The sequence below is a fragment of the Parasteatoda tepidariorum genome, chromosome 6, assembly GCF_043381705.1.
Source record: "Parasteatoda tepidariorum isolate YZ-2023 chromosome 6, CAS_Ptep_4.0, whole genome shotgun sequence".
Taxonomy (NCBI): domain Eukaryota; kingdom Metazoa; phylum Arthropoda; class Arachnida; order Araneae; family Theridiidae; genus Parasteatoda; species Parasteatoda tepidariorum.
Genome location: NC_092209.1, coordinates 81,848,587 through 81,867,642, shown reverse-complemented (window position 1 = coordinate 81,867,642; position 19,056 = coordinate 81,848,587). Strand labels below are relative to the sequence as shown.

Below are 19,056 nucleotides of genomic sequence, written 5' to 3'. Positions count from 1 at the left end.
AATACAGTAGGCAAATAAATGATAGGGAAATAAAGAAAACCCAAACAAAAGTACTCTACTGAGCTTATCAGGTATTTTATAAGCTAGCTAATTGGTTTACGAAATATCAATTAATATTTTCTAATTATAAACGAAACAATATTAAGACTAATTTTTAACTAAACTAATTACTTAGTTTTAGTCTTTACCTCAACACGTATTCGATGTTGAGGAGATTTCATCCCCCCCCCCTCTGGTAGCATTGTTTTCAATTAGATTTCGAAATTACCGACTAGTTCAAATACGTCTAATTCCAAATTTGATGTTTCTTGGTGCTCCTTTTATTTTCTGCTAAAAGTAGTTGCGTGATTATGCAGCAAGAAATAGTATCTGTTGTAGGGTGACGACACATCTACGTACGCCGCTTGCGTCACTCGTTGAAAATCCTTCAATGATTCTGCCTTTTCGAAACCGCCCTCATTCAGAAAAATATTCTTCCGCTAAGTAAAGAGTTCTTAACTTATTTCATGTTAAGAGTTTATTATATTGCTGTAACAATATTTTTATGTTGGAAAATGTCTTTATCTATCACCCGTTTTCGATTATGAATAAAAATGCGTGATTTTTAAGGTAAGTGCAATTAGTTTCTGGGCGGATGTCTAAAACACCGGTTGTTGACATTCGCGGATGCAATTCGCTTGCTTGCTAAAACGCACTCTTGAATCCGTTGCACAATGGAGAATATTGCTTTGACAATTGAACTTATTTGTACTGCTCTCTGACTAGGGTAGGCCATAAACATCGGCCGGTCCCTAGCACTGAAAGCAGTATTTTGTTTTCGATTTCTTGAACTTCCCAAATTTGGAAGTATCGAACCCGTCTTAAATTATATTCCCTTTCATATGGAATTATACTTTTCGTCGGGTGAGTTAATGCAATTTTGTCATCAGGAAATGCCAACATATCATTATTTAATTGATTGATAGTGTGTGTTTGTACAATTATTTAATTGAATGTGTTTATTTTTTAACGTAATTGTGTCTTATGTGATCGTAAAAATGTGATTTCTTGTTTAAATAATCCCCAAAGTAATAATGACCTGCATGTATGTTGCACTTCTGATCGATAGCATTACATCCGCTTTCTCAGGTCCGCGTTCCCTATGAAATTTCCTGCTGTTTCCCTATGAAATGTGTTTTTGATTTTATATTTGTACTAAAAGATATTTTCCGAATTTATATCATGATGCTTTGTGAAATTTATTAATGATTTAAAACATACAATAATTAACTTGAGTTTGGAAAATTTAAAAACATAATTTTAGATGTAATTTGACATGTTTTGACGTAAATTTATTTTCTGTTGATATAATCTTGTTAAAAGCTGTTTTTTCCCCCTTTAACCTTATTTTCTATTCAAAATCTATGTTTTTCTTTCGTAATATTTTCTTTTTTTTTTCCCCTTAAAAATGCAAGAAGTTTAAAAAACATAGTTTCCTGAAATAGTAGCTTTGAAGAAATCTATCAATATATAAACTTTACCTGTAACTACTGTTTATAAAGTTATGGTTGATTTGTTTATATTCAGGAAGAATTGCCAATTTTTGAACTATTCTGCGATACGAATTAAAGCAGATTACTTTGTAAAAGAGTGGTGCTTATGTTGAAATATTATTGTTATATGCATTTGTACCAATATATAATCATGAACCTAGTTTCTAAGATTTAAGTTACCTAAAATATTGTGAAGAACTACCAGAATTATTATTAGTAATAAAATATAATTTACATAGTTGTCTAACTAAAGTATTTTCTTTAATTTGCAGGTAAATCGACTTTAAACGAAAGGTAAACATTCTAAAGTTGTTCTAATATTGGATTAAAATACATTGTGATATTTCCTAGTCTTTCCAGTTTACATGACCAACTGTATGTGTGCTCTTCTCATTACCATTTTTTAAATAAGTGAAGTGTTTTTGTGCCACCCTATCATTTTGGATTATCAACATCGATGAGTGTAGCCACTCGAATCGCTAAAACAAACTTGCGTCTTGATTTAAGAGATGCAAACCATAAGCAAACAAACTTTGAAAAATCTGGATGTAGTGGTGGAGGAAGCCTCAGTCCTAATTTACAACCACCGTCACCACCATCATACCCAATTAACAAAGAACCCCTCACAGCCACCAAGATAGGAGAAAAGTATGTGCTTTTAAATAGAATAGATGGCAGTAATCTAAGACGCTGTATTCATATTCAGAGTCAACAAGAATATGTATGCAAAGTAAGTCTATAATTCTGTGTTCTTATTACTTTTAATGACTTTTAGTTTAGTTTGGGAAGATTTCCGAATCGTGATCTGTGGCAGAATAATCGCCAAGTCTTGGCAACTTCCGGGCAGCGGCCTGCGAGACTCAAAATGTATAACTCGCATCACAGAAATATAAAATGTATAACTCATAACCCACACCCGGGCAAACATCTACAGTTTTTTTTTTCTTCTTCGAATTGTAAGTTTGAAATCTATTTGGCACCTTTGCGATTGTAGTTGGCGAGACAGATCACGATATAGAAATTTCCCCTGAACTACAATTTTTAAACATGTCTTAGTTAAAGAAATTTTTTGTACAATTTTTAAAAATTTTTTAAATTGTTAAAATTAGTATCTTTCCATTTGAAATTTTAATATCATTTCAGTGCTTTTAAATTTTTGTTAATTTTTTTGACTCGGAATCGTGATTTGTGTGTGTTTTAAATTGGTTATTCACAAGGCACAGATTCTGCGTTCCATTATTATTATATACTCCTATTAAATAGGTAGTTAAGATAAAAATATTTGTTTCACAGCTTAAACTTTTGTTGTAAGAAAATTATTTTTGCCTGAAAAATTTATCATGAAGCATTTGCGATAAATCAAAATAGCATTAATGTTCTGTTTAAAATGCTTTTATTTAAAAAAATTTAGATATAAGATTAACAATCGTTTTCGTATGTTGAAAGCACTCATTATTAATTGACGGTATGTCAATCTTGTTATTAACAATATTAAAAAATGTAAATAATTTTCAAAAAAAGAATGCAATATTAATTTAGTAGAATATTCAGGATTTTCCAAAGGAAGTACTTTGCCCACTCCTAGTTGTTCTCTTAATAAATAAAGCAATAAATTTTTAGTATCCATAAAAGTCAAACAGCTGTTCAAATCCATCTATAGTAATTAAATCTCCTGTAATGAGTCCTTAAATAAAGTTTAGTTTTATTTAGAGGTAATGCTAATTTTATTGATAAGCTTCAGGAATTTTCAAGAAAAAACAAGATTTGGCTAAATGAGTTTATAAATATATTTACTGATATTAGTTGTAAAATATAAGCATGTTTATTTAGAAATAATTTTAACTTTTCTTCTTAAAAGTTCAACTTGTGAATGGACAAAAATTATACATACGGTCATTGTAAAGTCGCTTAGCCAGGATTGGCCACCAAGAAATTTTTTGTGGCGACTATATTTTTAATTGCAAACTAACATTATATTTTAATTTTTCTAATAAAAAATTGGTTTAAAAATATAGCTCATATGATATTTTCTAACTATTATCGCCCCTATTTTCAACAATTGGAGTAGAAAAAGAATCCCCCCCCTTATCTTTGCACTGATATGTATTACTCAGACTTCTGGTACCATGTTTTATAATGATAAATTGTCATGAGAAAAGGAATTTAAAAAATCGTGTAGAATAGAAATTCATAGTAATAACTGCGGGACTGTGAAAATCGAAGGAAATTGAGAAAAATATGTTTTATTTACTGTGCATAAGCTGCAATTATATAGAATTCATAAAATTGATTTATACGGTTTAAAATTTAACATAAACTAATGAAATGAAATTCTAATATTTCAAAAAACATTTATTTAAATGCCATTTTTAATCAAGTGTATAGAATTTAAAGAATTTGTAGTATCATTTATTTATCCAAAAAAGAAAGAAAAGATAAATAGATGAAACTTTCCAAAAATTGCTGAGAAATAATGAATATCCAACTAATGTAAAGATTCGTCTTACCTATCTTTTGTCATTTATTTTTATAAAATTAGGTAAGGAAGAAAATTATTTTACTTATTTCAACTTGTATGAGATCAAAATTTTCCGAAATAATCATTTGTTCTGATAAATTAACAATTTAAAATTTTTTTTTTTATGTATTAAGATTTTAAAGATCAGGAGAGCAACAAAAATGAATATCAATGATGTGTATACATTAGAAATTAGAATAAAAATGTTATATTCAAGACCACTGATTATTATATTATTAACAAGACTAGTGACAATATATTAAATACACAAATGTTTTATTTTGGCCAAAGGTTAGATTAATTTATAAATCATATAATAAACATTAAAAAAAAATATCTATAGCAAAAACAGGCCTCATGGTGGTTTCAACAGAAAATTGGGAGAAAATAATACAAAAAAAGAAAGAAAAATAAATACTATATTCTTTTCCTTCACACTGTATTCTCTTCAACAAACTACTCTTAAATTAGCATTAAAACTCAAATAAGCTAATAACTAACAACAAATTCCCCAAACATAAAAAGTATTTGCAGGAAAAAATAAGATGAAGTGCAGTGGGTTTTGACTGAATGTTGATCTTCTTAGTTAGCTCTAAGGAAGAAAATAGGGTGCATAATAGTTGTGATCAACAAAAGTAAAAGTGCATTCTTTTTAAGTATGCAGCAGAATTTCCAAAAATAGCAGAGGTATTTTTCTTATAGGGATTAAGACTTATTTAGCTAGTGGCTGCCTACTAATGTTTGCAACATAAACATTTCGGGTTAAGATTTTAGGAGGAAAACAAAGTGAAATGATAACAGCACGAATAAAGCGCATCTTAGTAATTATTCATAAAAATCGCATATCTATAAAAAGAAAAATCTGAATTTTTATAACTATTAGGACTGCATCGTAGAAACTGCCGAAAAAAATAATTAAAAAATAACTTGGATTTTCGATAAAATCCTCAAAAACAAAGTGTGTCGAAAAGTGAAATTTAAATGTGCCATTTGAAACTCTCGTGTCTTAATATACTAAAGTATGAAATTTTCAAATTCATATGGAAAAGCTCAGCAATAACTTCATTTAAAAAAAATCAAAAATCATTTAGATTTACAATGAAATCTGCTTAAATGAAACATGTAAAAAAGAAATTAAATGCGGGACTTGAGTCTTAATACCGTAATAGATGTAATGGGATTTTAAAAACCTAGTAAAAATTTGCTAGTTATAAACGCTTAAAAAACGATTGCCGCGTCACTTGAATTTATGATGAAATCGGTAACAATAAAGCGAGTCAAAAAAGCGATTACTTAATTTAGTAATTTGCATATCATAATATCACTAGTGAGCTGCGCCCCCTACTCGCTAACGCTCGCCAACCCCCGAAAATTACTACGCAATCTTATATGGTTTGCTTCGCAAACAAAGCTCGCTTCGCTCGCTACTAACTTAGGTACATTGCAAATGCACAAAATTCTAGGAATTCGAAACAATCATTCAAATCCATGTAACAACTTTTTTTTAAAAAAAAATTCATCTTTATAGTAAATACTAAGTCATTAAAATAAATTTGTATTCAAATAAATGACATGTAATTCGTTAAACCTATTAGAAATGTGCTATAGTATAATTCGTGATATAAATCAAAAATAGTCAAATAAATTCGTAATATATAAATTCAAGAAAAAAAGCGCTTTCGACAAAATACTAAAATAGAGATCTATCGACAAAGACTACTCACTTCTGCCTAGCTTAAGAGTATGAGATTGTCGCAGCTGATGCTCTCTGGTTATTTCCGTTTTTAAAAGCGCTATATGTTGACCCACCTCAGCTAGATTTGGCATGTGACATTTTTAGCGGCAATCAATGGTCGATTCGCCGTGTAAGAGAAATAGTAACGTAAATAAAACAAAGCAAACGTTGCCACTGACGGAAAAGAAATACAGCAAAAATTTGGGAGCCACGTAAGAGAATTATATATATTAGATATTAAAAATATTGAGATTTTTAAAACCATGCCGAATTTCGAAACAATAATCTTTGAAAAAGCGATCGAAAAATAACGTAGAATTACAATAGAATCTACGCAAATAAAGTGTGTCAGAAAATGATAACTTAATGTGCGGTTTAAAATTTTGGAAATTTTTTTTCCAAAAATAAATTAATTTTTCATTGTGTTCTAAAGCTTTTGCATGTCGTGCACCCCTATTTTAGAGAATTAAGTTTTGACAATATTTTCTCGATTGAGTGATATTGGGGGAAATCATTCATTGTTGATATTGAGTGATTTATATGAGAATAGCCTCATTTTGATATTAAGTGATAGCATTAAAAGAACTAGTGGTTTGAATAATTTCCTTGATACGTTTGCTATCCATTGATTCATTGTTAATGGGAAAATGTTTGTTGTAAAACCTATTTTACAAGTGATTTTCTTGGAGTTAAAAAAAAAAAATACAAAATTTTGGTAAATATTGGAATAAAAGGTTCAGTTTGGATGTTTTAATCCTGGAATAGCAAACTGGAGAGTAAGGGTCATATGGAAGGAAGGGCCGCAGTAATAGAGGTTATAATGTAGAGCATTGACTGTATTAATTTTTAATACGTTAGAGATATATTAAGAAATAAATTTTTTTAAAAAAATGCTATTTCTTCAAAGAAATCATTAAATAAAAAACAAAATTATAAATTTAAGAATGTTATAAACACGTTTGCTTATTATATTTATATCTACTTAGTCTGTTTTGAATGGAAAATATTGCTCTCAATTTAAATTTACCTATAGTTTAATTTAGTTTTCATTTTTCTATTATTAATTTTAAAATTCTTTATTTGGAGGAATATTTTTACTCTAAATAGTTTGCATAATATATTTCAGAGTTGTAACGAGTTTTTTTTTCACTTTTGGTTCCTTAAGTAATATTTCTTATTAATATATTCATTTTTATTATTTAATAGTATTTTTTTGCATACAGTACTCATAAGGAGTAAAAAAAAAGACAAAATTTTGTAACGGCAAATTTTTTAAAAAAAATGCTCCCTAAGTAAATTTTAAATTCTTATAAAGCAAATGGTGTAGTTAAGAAAAAAATCTTAAAATTATAAACAAATAATTATGTTTTCCCAATTAATTGACGTTGCTGTCCCTTTTTGTTATTACTATCCCCGTAAACTAAAACGCATTTTAAAACAAACTGAAATTCTGCTTCATTATCAATATTAAGTTAATTATGAGATGAATTTTTCCTACTTGTCTTAAGCAAAAGTTTTGAGAACTGTTTTGAATTTTTTCTCCCATTATTTCGTGTTGGCAGTTACGAAATTGGTTTTTACATGTTTCTTTATTACAAAATTTGTTCAAGCTATTGAAGACATCTGTCACATGTTTCTATCAACTTACGTACTAATTACAATGATCCTTATTTTCTCCTTCTCTATCGTCAACGTCTATTTTATCCCTAAGTTTCAACCACAGAACATTCTATCATTATTTTTTTAAAACAAATGTACTTTATTAAAAATGAAAATTTTTCACTTATGTAGTAGATTAAATTTTAATCATTAATATACTTCACGTTTTTTGGTAAAACTTCATAATTAGCATAAGGTATTTTATAATTCTTTTTCCAAAACTAATTTCAATAAAGTTTGAAAAAATAGCCTAATTAAACATTAACACTTCGAAGGGCATAGGTTCTCATTCAAGGTGTGTCAAAGATTTATATCAATTGTTTTTTCGAATTTTTTAATAGAGGGTTTTCTTATGTTCTAAGATTATTTTCTTTTCCTAAAATATGTTAGAAACAAATAGTGTAATTCCAGGTTTTGTTTCAAAATTAACGGCATGGTTATGTTATACACAGTAAAAGAAATAATTAAAAATTAGTTTTTCTTCTGAGAAGGTTAAAAATCTGTTTTTTTTTTTTTTTAAGGCCAATTTTTTTTAAGGCGTGCGAAACTGATTAAAATTATATTTTGCAACTAATCAATAAAAATTGCTTTTTAAGACGAATTGTTATGAAAAATGATCCAAAATTTTCTTTTTTTTTATATTTATTTTTTATTTTTGAAGTCTCTTAAAAAATTTTGCACCTCTTAATTATGAATTATCAATTTTTAGCATTTGTTTGTGAGTTAAATTTCATGCACTCGAGCACAATGTATAATATGCTAATTATCTTATAGCAATATCTTATAAATTGTGTAAAATTTTAATGCATAATTTCACGTTTTGATCATTTTTGAATGTTAACACTGTAGGGTTTGTCTGTACTTGAACATTTAAAAATACCATTAAATGTACATACAAATAAATAACTTAAAAATTTTCTTAAAGTAATTTGTTAACTGTGAATTGTAGGAGGAATATTCGTTAATCATAATAATCTTCTATTGACTAATCCTGATTCACTACACTAATTTCAGTGTAGCCAAGAAAAGGTTAAATAAACATTTGTGAAAATATAGTCATCCTTTGAAATGATAATAATCTTTCTGATTACTTTTCTCCTGTGTTGTAATTCAGCTGTTTCCCCCTCCATCAAATAATTGATTTCCTTTCCTACTGGCTAGAAGGAAAACAATCTTCCTTCTTTTTATGTCGACTCTTCAAAATCCTCAAAAAGTTGTGAAACATGCCAAATTAACGAGGAAGCCAGTAAACGTCGCCAAAATTAAATACGTGAACCCTCCCCCCCCCCGAATACCTTAAAAAATGCAAATCCTTTTCTCAAGTCAGTCTTAGTATATATTAGTTTTTCTTTACACTTTTATAGTTTCACTACAATTCGCAATTAAGATTTTCTGGAAGATTCCAATCTGTGTGTTTTCTAAAGCGTTGGATAACTAATAAGTTCAGTTAAATAATTCGTAACAAAAATTTAAACATGAATGAATCGAAATTTTTTATTTTTTAAGAGAATTTATTTTATTGATTATTTTTTTTTCTCTTTGAAACTTTTTCGCAGTAGATTCATAAACAAATGTATATTTTTCTAACAATTTATAAGCAAATAAAAAAAGACATTTGGTTAGTATCAAAACGTATTACAGATTTTTTTAGATGTGAAAGCAAAAAAAAGAACACTTTGTAATAAACATAATTTCAGAAATTTTGAATTCTTATTCAAGTTTTTAGTTGTTTAAAATAGATACCAAATTATAAAACTATTCTAAACTGTATAAAGGTAAAAGTCCAATTTGGACCCAGTTTAATATTTTCGATAAGCAATATTTTTTATGTACTAATACTGAAATTCTTTTATGCATGAAAATTTTACCTTATATATGAAGTCTTGATGGAAGTGGTATTAAATTACTTGGAACAAAGAAAAACATAGTTAATTTATTAAGATTCTCTGTTGAATCACAATTTTATTTTGATTCATAGTGTGAAGAATAATAAACTGATCTTACCTGTATAGTATCTACTTTTTAAATATGGAGAGTTCCTAATATCCATTCTCCAACTGCAGAGGTCAATAAAAATAATCTTATTTTGTATTTTTAAATAAGTAAAAAAAAAGAGAGAAGAAAAGAAAGGTCATATTTACTACTAGAACAGTGAACAATTTTAGAATTATTTCGTGCTGCCATCTTTAATTTATTTTGAAAATAGTCATTCAAATAATCGTTTGACATTTTAAGTTATATGATTTGGTAAAAAATTTAAAATATTGTTTTCTTTTTAAATGTTTATTACAACGGATTTTTTTTTAACCGAGCGAAACATTTTGAGAATTTTTAATTTTATCTTTTAATTTAATTTAATGTAAAATTTATAAGCTTTTCTTTTGTACTTCACAGGTTGTGCCAAATGACAGGTATCGTGATGTTCTTCGTGGTCATTTTAGATTAGATTCTCATCCCAATATCAATACTGTTGAAGAAGTACTGGTGGGAAAATCCTGTACATATATTGTGTTCCTTAAATGTTTCGGGGATCTTCATTCCTATGTTCGAAACAAAAGAAACCTCCGAGAAAGTGAAGCCCTTTCTCTCTTCAAGCAGGTAGCATCTGCTGTGGCTGCTTGTCATTCAGCTGGAATTGTTTTGAGGGACCTTAAACTCAGGAAATTCGTTTTTAAAGATCAAGAAAAGTAAGTTGTGTTTTTTATTAATTATTGTATGCGACATAAAACCAAAAAAATTTATGACGTTTGTCATACGTTTTGATATTACTCCATTTTGGAAAATAAAAGTTAATTTTAATCATTCTAAAATTTAATTATGCAGAAAAATGCTTTTGCATTTGATAAAAGTATTTTAAGAAAGTTAATTATTGACTTTCTTGTCTANTTATTTCGAAAATCGAGGTTCGCCCAAGAAGGTCGATTATTTAAGGTTCCGTAGCCAAAAAAATTGGGAACAGCTGATTTAATTTATGGTTTTGGAGATGGAAACAACTAAAAATCGTCTGCATCCAAGTGCGGCTAGTCATGGGATAAACTCATCATTTTAAGGGTGGTGCCAATTGATTTCTTTCCCCAACTTCTGTGCGTATGGCTGACTCATCCTCTCAACCAAGATTTCCAATGTTTATGGAGAAGAGGATACAGAGAGGTTTTGTTCTCTGTATAAGAACATGGTCTAAAAATATGAATTAGATTTTTCTGCTGAAATTTCTGCTTTATTTTCGCATCCTCTTTTGGTTTAACTCATCTGCAAATTTATCTTTCCCTTTCTCGTATCCAAATATTATAACAAAAATAAATAAAAAACAAATTAAATGATTATTAAAAATAATAAAATGACCATCATAAATGAACATAGTAGATTTTCTTTTGCAGTTACTTGCTAGTATGCATTTCAGTAATCGATTGAATGCTCTTAAATTTAGAAGATATTTCACAATGAGTTAGGATATTAATTTTAAAATTTATCGCAACAGAATTTATTAATACAATTTAATATATACGATACGATTAAAATATTTATTCTCCTGTCTATTTTTTAATATATTTATCTTGGAAGACTAATCATTTGACTCAATTTTTTAAAAGAATGTTTTCTTTTCTTTTGTCTGTACGTCGGCAATTCAATCTGGTAAAGTTAGTTTAAAAGTTAAAATTTTTTTTAAAAAAAACTTTAATATTGAATTCATACCATAGGGATGCTGAAAATCGAGATCAAAAATGTTATGTGCACACAAACACTTTAAATAATTGAAATTTCAGCAAGAATAAAGTGCATGTAGGAAGCTTTTTCCTGACAGAATGTTATCAACGTTTTAATAAAAAGATCGATGCGAAATTTTACTTATTGTGTGAATATAAATCCCTGTGTGGTTTTTGAATCGTGCTAATACGATATTTAATTTTAAAATCTCGGAATACGGAGCGAGACTTTTTTATTTTGAATCGTAAATGCGATCTTAAATCGCATAAATACGAATCGCGATGTGTGATTTTAGATCTGGGAATGTGTTAAACTTAGTAATTTTAAATTGCAATTTTTAATTGCATGTAATTTTAAATTGCATAAAACCTTTTTTTTTTTAAATTACGTTTTTTTAAAGTTATATTTAAAAAATTACCGCGGCGTTCATCTATATTATACATAAACATAAAACATTCCCAGTGTGCGTCATTTTTTAAATTCCCATGTTATTTTGCTTAGAGATTTCAAATTCAACCCTTTATGTTCTTCAGCTTAGTTAGAAACCTGCTCAGCTAGTTTTTTTTTCATCCCCCTTTTTCAATGAAGCAGTGGGGAAAGAAAAAAATCTTAATACTGACATTTTTGCTCGCTCAAGTGAGTTTTTGAACTCGTTAAGTACAAAGATATGGCCTTCATTTGAACTTCTTTTTTGCTGATTTTCTTCTGTCCATGATTGTTTCCTATTCTTTTTCCAGTCGGATTTCTCGCGTTGAACGTCCTCAAGTAGGCAATAAGAACCGGATGAAAGACCGACCTTCCTTTGGCGCTCTTTCTTTATCTCGTTTTCCTTTGAAGCCAAGAGGAATTCCATTTCATGAAAAACTTCTTAATTTTACTTTACATTTATAACTGTGGTGGTTAATTCAATACTTGTTTAATTTTTACATGGATCATTTGTCAAATTGTCATGATTCCTGTTTGTGGTTCAGTTAAAAAAAAATCATTAAAAGTTAATTTTGTTAATGTTCCGTATGAAGTAAAATTATTTTATGAAATTATTGCTTACAAAATGTAAACAATTCATTATTTACAAATAAAATATTAATAATTCAGTTCAGAGAACTTTAAAAGTTAATTTCTTTTATCTTCTTTTTCTCACACACGAATTTTATGCATCTATTTGTGTAAAATGCTTTTAAAATTTTGCTTAGTTACAATTAAAGTTAGTTTCTGAGGAAATTCAATTTTTGTAATAAGGGTTTCGTATTAGAAAAGGAACAATATATTGGAATGGTTCTTTAACAAAGCGACAACCAGGGTATCTGCGCACCTGGAAAGTCATGGATTTCTTTCCGTATTGAACAAAATTTGTCATGAAATGTCACGATTTTAACTGTTTAAAAAAAGTAAAAAAAACTTGGAAAGTCATGGGTTTAGGTCGCCAAGAAATCTAGGTTTTTAAATGGAATTTGTGTATCTCTCCTAATTTTTAAAATGGAATTTGTGAATCCCTCTTAATTTCACAGTGTTCCAAATATCTAAATTTGTTGTAGAATACCCACTCATAGGCATATTCAAGTAAAATATAGAATGTTTTTATCCTTTTCTTTAAAAATTATGGTGTTCTTTCAAAAAATTAAAGAAAGAACATCATTTCTAGAGGGAATTATCTTTTAAACAGTGATTTCAGAATTTTTTTTTCTATTTTTTTATTTTATCAATTTAAAATTCTAGTTTAGGCTTTTTATATTACACTTTAAAGAAGAAATAAAACAGCTTTAAATAACTACATATATCTCACAGTATTTAGTTATTTGCTTTTGTATTTTTTTCAGCTATTTTGTTGCTTCAACTCTTTCTTTACCGTTTTTTAAGTTTAAAATCAATAAATAAGAGAAGGCAGAGTTTTGGTTTTTACATATCATTTCAATAGATGTGAAATTATTCATGGATTTGATGTAAGCTATTAAGTCATGGATTTGAAATAAGAGATTAAAATTAATCTAAAATGTGACTTAAATAATAAACTTGTTTAAATGATTTTTTTTTTTAAAATTTTATATTTGAAATGCGAGGAATTGCTTCTAATATTTTTCTTAAAACTGCTTGAATTTTAAAATTTTAGATAGTATTTTGAAAACTGTCCCATTTTAATCGCTCTTTACTTTTCATCCTTTCTGGTGGGTCACACATTAAGGGCGATCAACTTGTCCCCAATGCGTTTCACTAGGCTGTTTGTCCGAAATTTGAAATTCGATAATTCTCTCAATTTCATTTGATTGCGCTACGGCGTTAGTTGGAACTGCCTGCCCCGCAGCTAATCAGGAAGCAATTTTCAGTGTTGAAATCATACTTTTTGATAGTTCCTGCTTGATTTGAAGTGTTTTTTAGTCTGAAAAGGAGTCAACCGATAAATAATAACTAGTAGCTACTTTTAAATTTAATTATGTGGATTGAAAGATATGGCAGCCAGAATTCTGAGTTTAAAAACAAAAGATGAATAATAAAAAATAAAAACGTTATTTAATTAAATCTTCGGCCGTTATTTTCTGCGCTGATTTGATCTAAATGTTAAAATAAATTCCCTTACCATTTTAGTTGGAAATAGTTCTAGTTGCTAACTTTAAAAACCGATGGAAAATAAATTGTATCGTTTTTCGGAATTCTGGCATGGTTATAATATATAAGGAAGATGTGGATCTTTAGTCTCGAAAATATTAAATTTTGCATTGACTACATAGAAGTGTTCCACAACGTGAGGTTAAACTAGATCGATTGACCATCACTAATTGTTTGCATCTTTTAGTTGATATTGGGAATGAATAGATTAAAGTTACTTTCAAGTGACGTTAGCTTAGACATCTCTATTACTTTCACTTTATGATTAACAGGGCTGTAAATTCTACAGGGAAGTATGTATTTCTTGTAATGCATACTGAACTTGGTTGTAAATGGCTAAATGCCAATGGAGAAAAAAAAATTTAGATTGTTGTAAGAAGGGAAGAGTATTGCGTAAGTTTCATGTGGCGTTTCCTGAAATGCATTATCTGATTGCTGCAGTTGGATGGGTGTTCTGAGTATTGCAACATACTGAATTTCGCAATCTCTTCCCTCTCTCTCTTGATACTATGTAATGGGACAGGAAGAGCCGCATCGCTCTGGATTTGAAAAAGAGATAAAATTACTCTTTATCTTTTGGAAGAGATACCATTTTTTTTATTTATTTTTTCATTGAGATTTTAATATAATTAATTATTAAGTAACACTTAGAACTTGTTGAAAACTTGAAACTCTTGACTAAAACTAATATATATATATCCTTTTATTTGAATTCTGGACCACAATTTTTTTTTGTGAAGGTTTATCTTTTCCAAAATTGCGTTAAAATCAAATTCTGATTAATTTAAGAACTTCTTAGTAACAATACAACACAACCAATTTAAGAATTTCAACCTTGTTTTTTTTCTTCTTTGGTATTTCATGGTTGTTTCATTATTGTAAAGAACTCTAGATATATACTTTTTATCAGTTTCAATGTTAACCAATCATTTCACAATAAGTGGGTCAATTATGTGTGTAATATATATATATATATATCTCATAATAAATAAATACATGAGGGACCAAAAGAAAAAATTAAGAAAAACAATAAGTTTTATTTACTGTGCATAACCTGTAAGTAAATAGAACTTGTACAATAAGTTCAAAAGTCGAGGAAACATGGAAAAACTTACAGAACAATAAAAAAAGGGGAAAAGAAGGATTTTTTTTTTCTTTTTCAAATTATTATTTTTCTTTTTTCATTGTTCTGCAATTTTTTCTCTACTTTTAAACTTATATATATATATATATCTTTTAAGTTCAAAAAGCAGTTAGCAGGTCTTTCTTTACAAAATTAACGTTGATCTATTAGTGAAATACTGTTCTTTTTTAAATGTGTCAATTATAAGATAGATTTCCTTTCAGACATTGAATGTTTAAATGTCTCATAAGATGTTAACAGTGGTATATATTATTTCTAGGACTCAGTTAAAGTTAGAAACCCTAGATGATGCTGTACTGCTGGATGAGGATGATGACTGGCTTAATGATAAACATGGCTGCCCTGCTTACGTCAGCCCTGAAATTTTAAGTCCTACAAGTAATTATTCTGGCAAAGCTGCTGATTGCTGGAGCCTTGGTGTTATGCTTTACACAATGCTGGTAGGTCGTTACCCCTTTCATGACACAGAACCCAGTGGCCTTTTTAGCAAAATACGAAGAGGTTGCTACATTGTGCCAGAACATTTATCTTCTAAAGCCAAATGCCTCATCAGAAGCTTGCTTAGAATGGATCCATCTGAGAGGCTAACAGCCGAAGAGGTACTAGACCACCCCTGGTTCAAATCAGCAAAATTCACCGATGAATTGTCTCTTTGTCCATCTGACCAAATGGTACCAGATTTCGAACACATGGTCAGTGCTCCTTTTGTATGACACCTCGGACATCTCTGACAATTAGGGCAGCTACTAGTTTTAGTTTTATTGTTCTATCCTCAAGGAGAAATAGCAGGAAGAAAAAAAAAATTGTGTAAAATATGACTCTCTAGTTAGCTCCTAAGCTAGCAGTAATTTTTCTTGCATATTTATTCAATGTGTGCCTCTAAGTCTCTATGCAAGCATTTTTTTTTTCTCTGTGTACCTCTGCTATAAATGAATGAGAAATCTCCTTGTGGGACAAGCCAGTTTGATATGACAGCATTTTTGTAACACTGCCAATTGTTCCCAAAAAAGTTATATTTTGTTACAGTTTTTGTTTATTAAGTTTTGAAAATTTGTGTTTTTAGTAATAATTAATTACCAAGCAATTCACTGTTCTATTTTTATAAGTAAAATGTAATAGTAGTAATAGTTAGAAGAGTGCACTTACTGCTCGGTACCTATCTTTCAATATATTTGGATTAGTTTTTTTTAATTATCTTTCTGGTATGTATAAGGTAGTTGTAAAATGGTGTTTTAGGAAATAGTTTACTTTTCTATGTACCATTGTAGATGGTTCCTCACTCAAATAATATGATTAAATTAAATTTTTATTCTCTGTTCAAATCTTTCTAAAAATCATGTAATATTTTATAAATGTATTTAAAGATATTGAAATAGGACATTAAAAGAAAGAGTGACTTTTTTTTTTAAAAGTTGATCTATCATGAAATTTTTTTTTTTTTTTATCAGATAGAAGAATTAGTTCTTTCCGTTTAAAAACAGAACTACAGTAGATCAACAAAGATATAGTTAATTAAGACTTCTAACGTTAACTGTTTTGAAATTTTCTTTGTGTTCAATTGTTTATATCAGTGACAGTTTTACTGAACTCTTTCCAGCTTTGTTTATTCAGACCTTTATGGAAATAAGTTATTACATTTTGAATGTAAATAGAATTATTAAAATTGCTCTGGCAAGAGCTCACTTCTATTAAGAATCTTAAAATTTTTGATGCAGCAGATTTGTTTTTTTTTAAAAATTTTTTATTGTCATTTAATGGCCATTCAGTTTACTAGAGTTTCACGTGTATTTTTCATTCTGTATTTCTATTAAAATATGGCATAAATCAGTGCAATAAATTGAAAAAAAGATTTTAAATGTAGTTGTAACTGTAAATTGTGTTCATATTTGATTGAGTGTAACTGTGCAATCTGTAAGAAAATTTCTGCATTTGGTGGAAAGTTACATAAATGTCTTGTGGTGCGGAAGTCGTTTCAAGTTGTCAGTAAATAGTTTTCTCAGTTCTTTAGTCAATATTTCGCCTTTAAAATTCAAAAGAAAAAATGTGTTTGAAGTAATTGATTTTTTTCAGACTAGAACATGAGATGTTTTTTTGTGAATTGTTGCATCAAGCAATAACTTCTTTAATCGAAATTTATTTTTTTACCCAACTTGAGATAACTAATTTCATATATATATTTTGTTTCAAAATACAAATCAGTAATTTCTTTTACCTAAAATTTGAGCCCAAGAAATGTTTTTAGGTTTCTAGAAATTTAAATATGTCTAGAGTGTTACATACAGTTGTTCATAGCTGCCAACTCAACTGGATTTTTCCAGTTTCTCCTTTTTTTTGTACATATAGAAAATTCACTAAAACTGAGTAAGTTTTATAAAAAATCCTTATTGAAAAAGAAGTTTTGCATAGATTATTACTTGCTTGAATTTTAAAATAAGTATTATATATAATAAGGCTAGCCTCATTTATAAAAATCAGTTTAAAACTGTTTTTGTCCTAAAATGTTCAGTTTACTTTTATTCAGAACTCCCTTTTTAAATTAATTAAAAAGAAATCTTTGATGAATTAAAAGTCTATTAATATTCGAAATTATGGGTATACATATTTCCAGTCTGTTTAATGTCAATCATAATTGGAAAATATTGCAGTTTTTCTATTTTGATGGCTACGAAGTTCCCTATGTGTAAAATATTTAGCACATGGTGTAACAATTATCGTGAAATTAATATTTCGTAAAATCTACTGGATTTTTTTTCCTATCCATGTTGGCAGCTATGCAGTAATTAACTTTAAAGTACATTATTAGTTACTATTTTTGTTTTTAATTTGAGCAGTTGAATCTTAATATATTATTAAAATAGTTAAGCTTCTTAATAAATACTAATTATAATTTTCTGTTCAAAAGTAAATTTGGTCTTATATGGGTAATACACATTGTCTTTATACGAAAGTTGAATCGCTGTACGTGCATTATAGTAAAACCCTTTAGCAAAATTTGGTATGTGTTCTGCATGTCATTCTATTTATCTGTATACAACTAGACTCTTGTAATAAGTTCAGCATTAATTAGATGGCTGGCATATCTCTTAACATTGTAATACAAATCATTGAAATGTATGTTAAAAAGAGTACTTAGAATAAAATCATTTCCTTTATGTCAATCAAATCTTTTAATCCTGATTAAAGTTTTCTTCAAAATTAAATGTACTATATATTTTATGTATAATTTATAAGTAAGAATTGTATGTGGATTAGGCTTGTATATTTATTGTAAAAACTTATGCACTGCATTTTCATTACTTCTGCCAAACATCTTATGATAAAACCTACTGTAAAATTCAAATCTAAATACTGTGTGTCAAGTATTTGTTCCATGTGGATGAAAATCATGTCAGTTCATTACCATTGTGCATATTTTTTTTTCACCTAGACATTCAATAAATTTTTCAGTGACATGAGCAAAATTTGTCTTTCTTTCGAAGTAATGCGACACCCCCAGTAGCAGAAACCCACCTTTGTCAATAAAATTTTAATTTAACCATTTAAGTGGAACAAGTTTATAATCACTCATGTTTGTGAAAAATTGCAACACCATGAAATAATTATGCAAATTGAACTTAGCTTACATGAGATGTAAAGTAATGTAAGATGTGGTTCCATCTAAAAGTCCTCCACAAAGGCAAATTTCTTCCAATACTTGATCTAGGAGTTACAGTATCTTCTGGATTGGGTTCAAGGCCACGGAGTTGAATTATAGTAGTCATAAACCCAAAATTGGGTCGCCTGTTCAACAACGTTTATGAAATAAAATAGTTAAACTATAAATATTGATTTAAAAAATCTTTAGATAAGGATTTATATACATATTTTTTTCATCACTAAACGTAAGTGCTTATATTATTTTGAATTTCTCTTTTTGACTTATATGATAATGCATGCTGTATCGAAACTTTACTCGAAGCCTAAAAAATGACGCAAGTAAAATCTTCGTTATTTTGTCTAGTCTCTAGTGCAAGTTGTGGAGCCATAGATCCTCCCCATTCTTCGATGTAATTTCAGGTACTGTATTTTAGCAGGATTATGCCTGTGCACATGTTTCTAAGACGACACAAATGTTTTTCAATACACCCCAGGTTTCGCTTCTTCTGTGGCCTGCCTATTCTCC

At 28.5% G+C, this 19,056-nt stretch overlaps 1 protein-coding gene across 2 annotated transcripts; it reads left to right on the top strand.

Moving 5' to 3' along the window:
- The first annotated feature begins 415 nt into the window (after positions 1-415).
- Positions 416-18,355, top strand: LOC107455324 (tribbles pseudokinase 2). 2 transcript variants are annotated; one of them, XM_016072843.4, is made up of 4 exons: positions 416-609; positions 1,805-2,262; positions 9,839-10,131; positions 15,154-18,355. In XM_016072843.4, the coding sequence occupies exons 2-4, from the start codon at positions 1,990-1,992 to the stop codon at positions 15,605-15,607; spliced, it is 1,020 nt and encodes a 339-aa protein (XP_015928329.1). In that variant the 5' UTR covers positions 416-609; positions 1,805-1,989; the 3' UTR covers positions 15,608-18,355. The 2 variants fall into 2 exon arrangements, with proteins under 2 accessions (XP_015928329.1, XP_015928328.1); XM_016072842.3 differs by having other exon boundaries at positions 450-903.
- Positions 18,356-19,056: the final 701 nt, after the last annotated feature.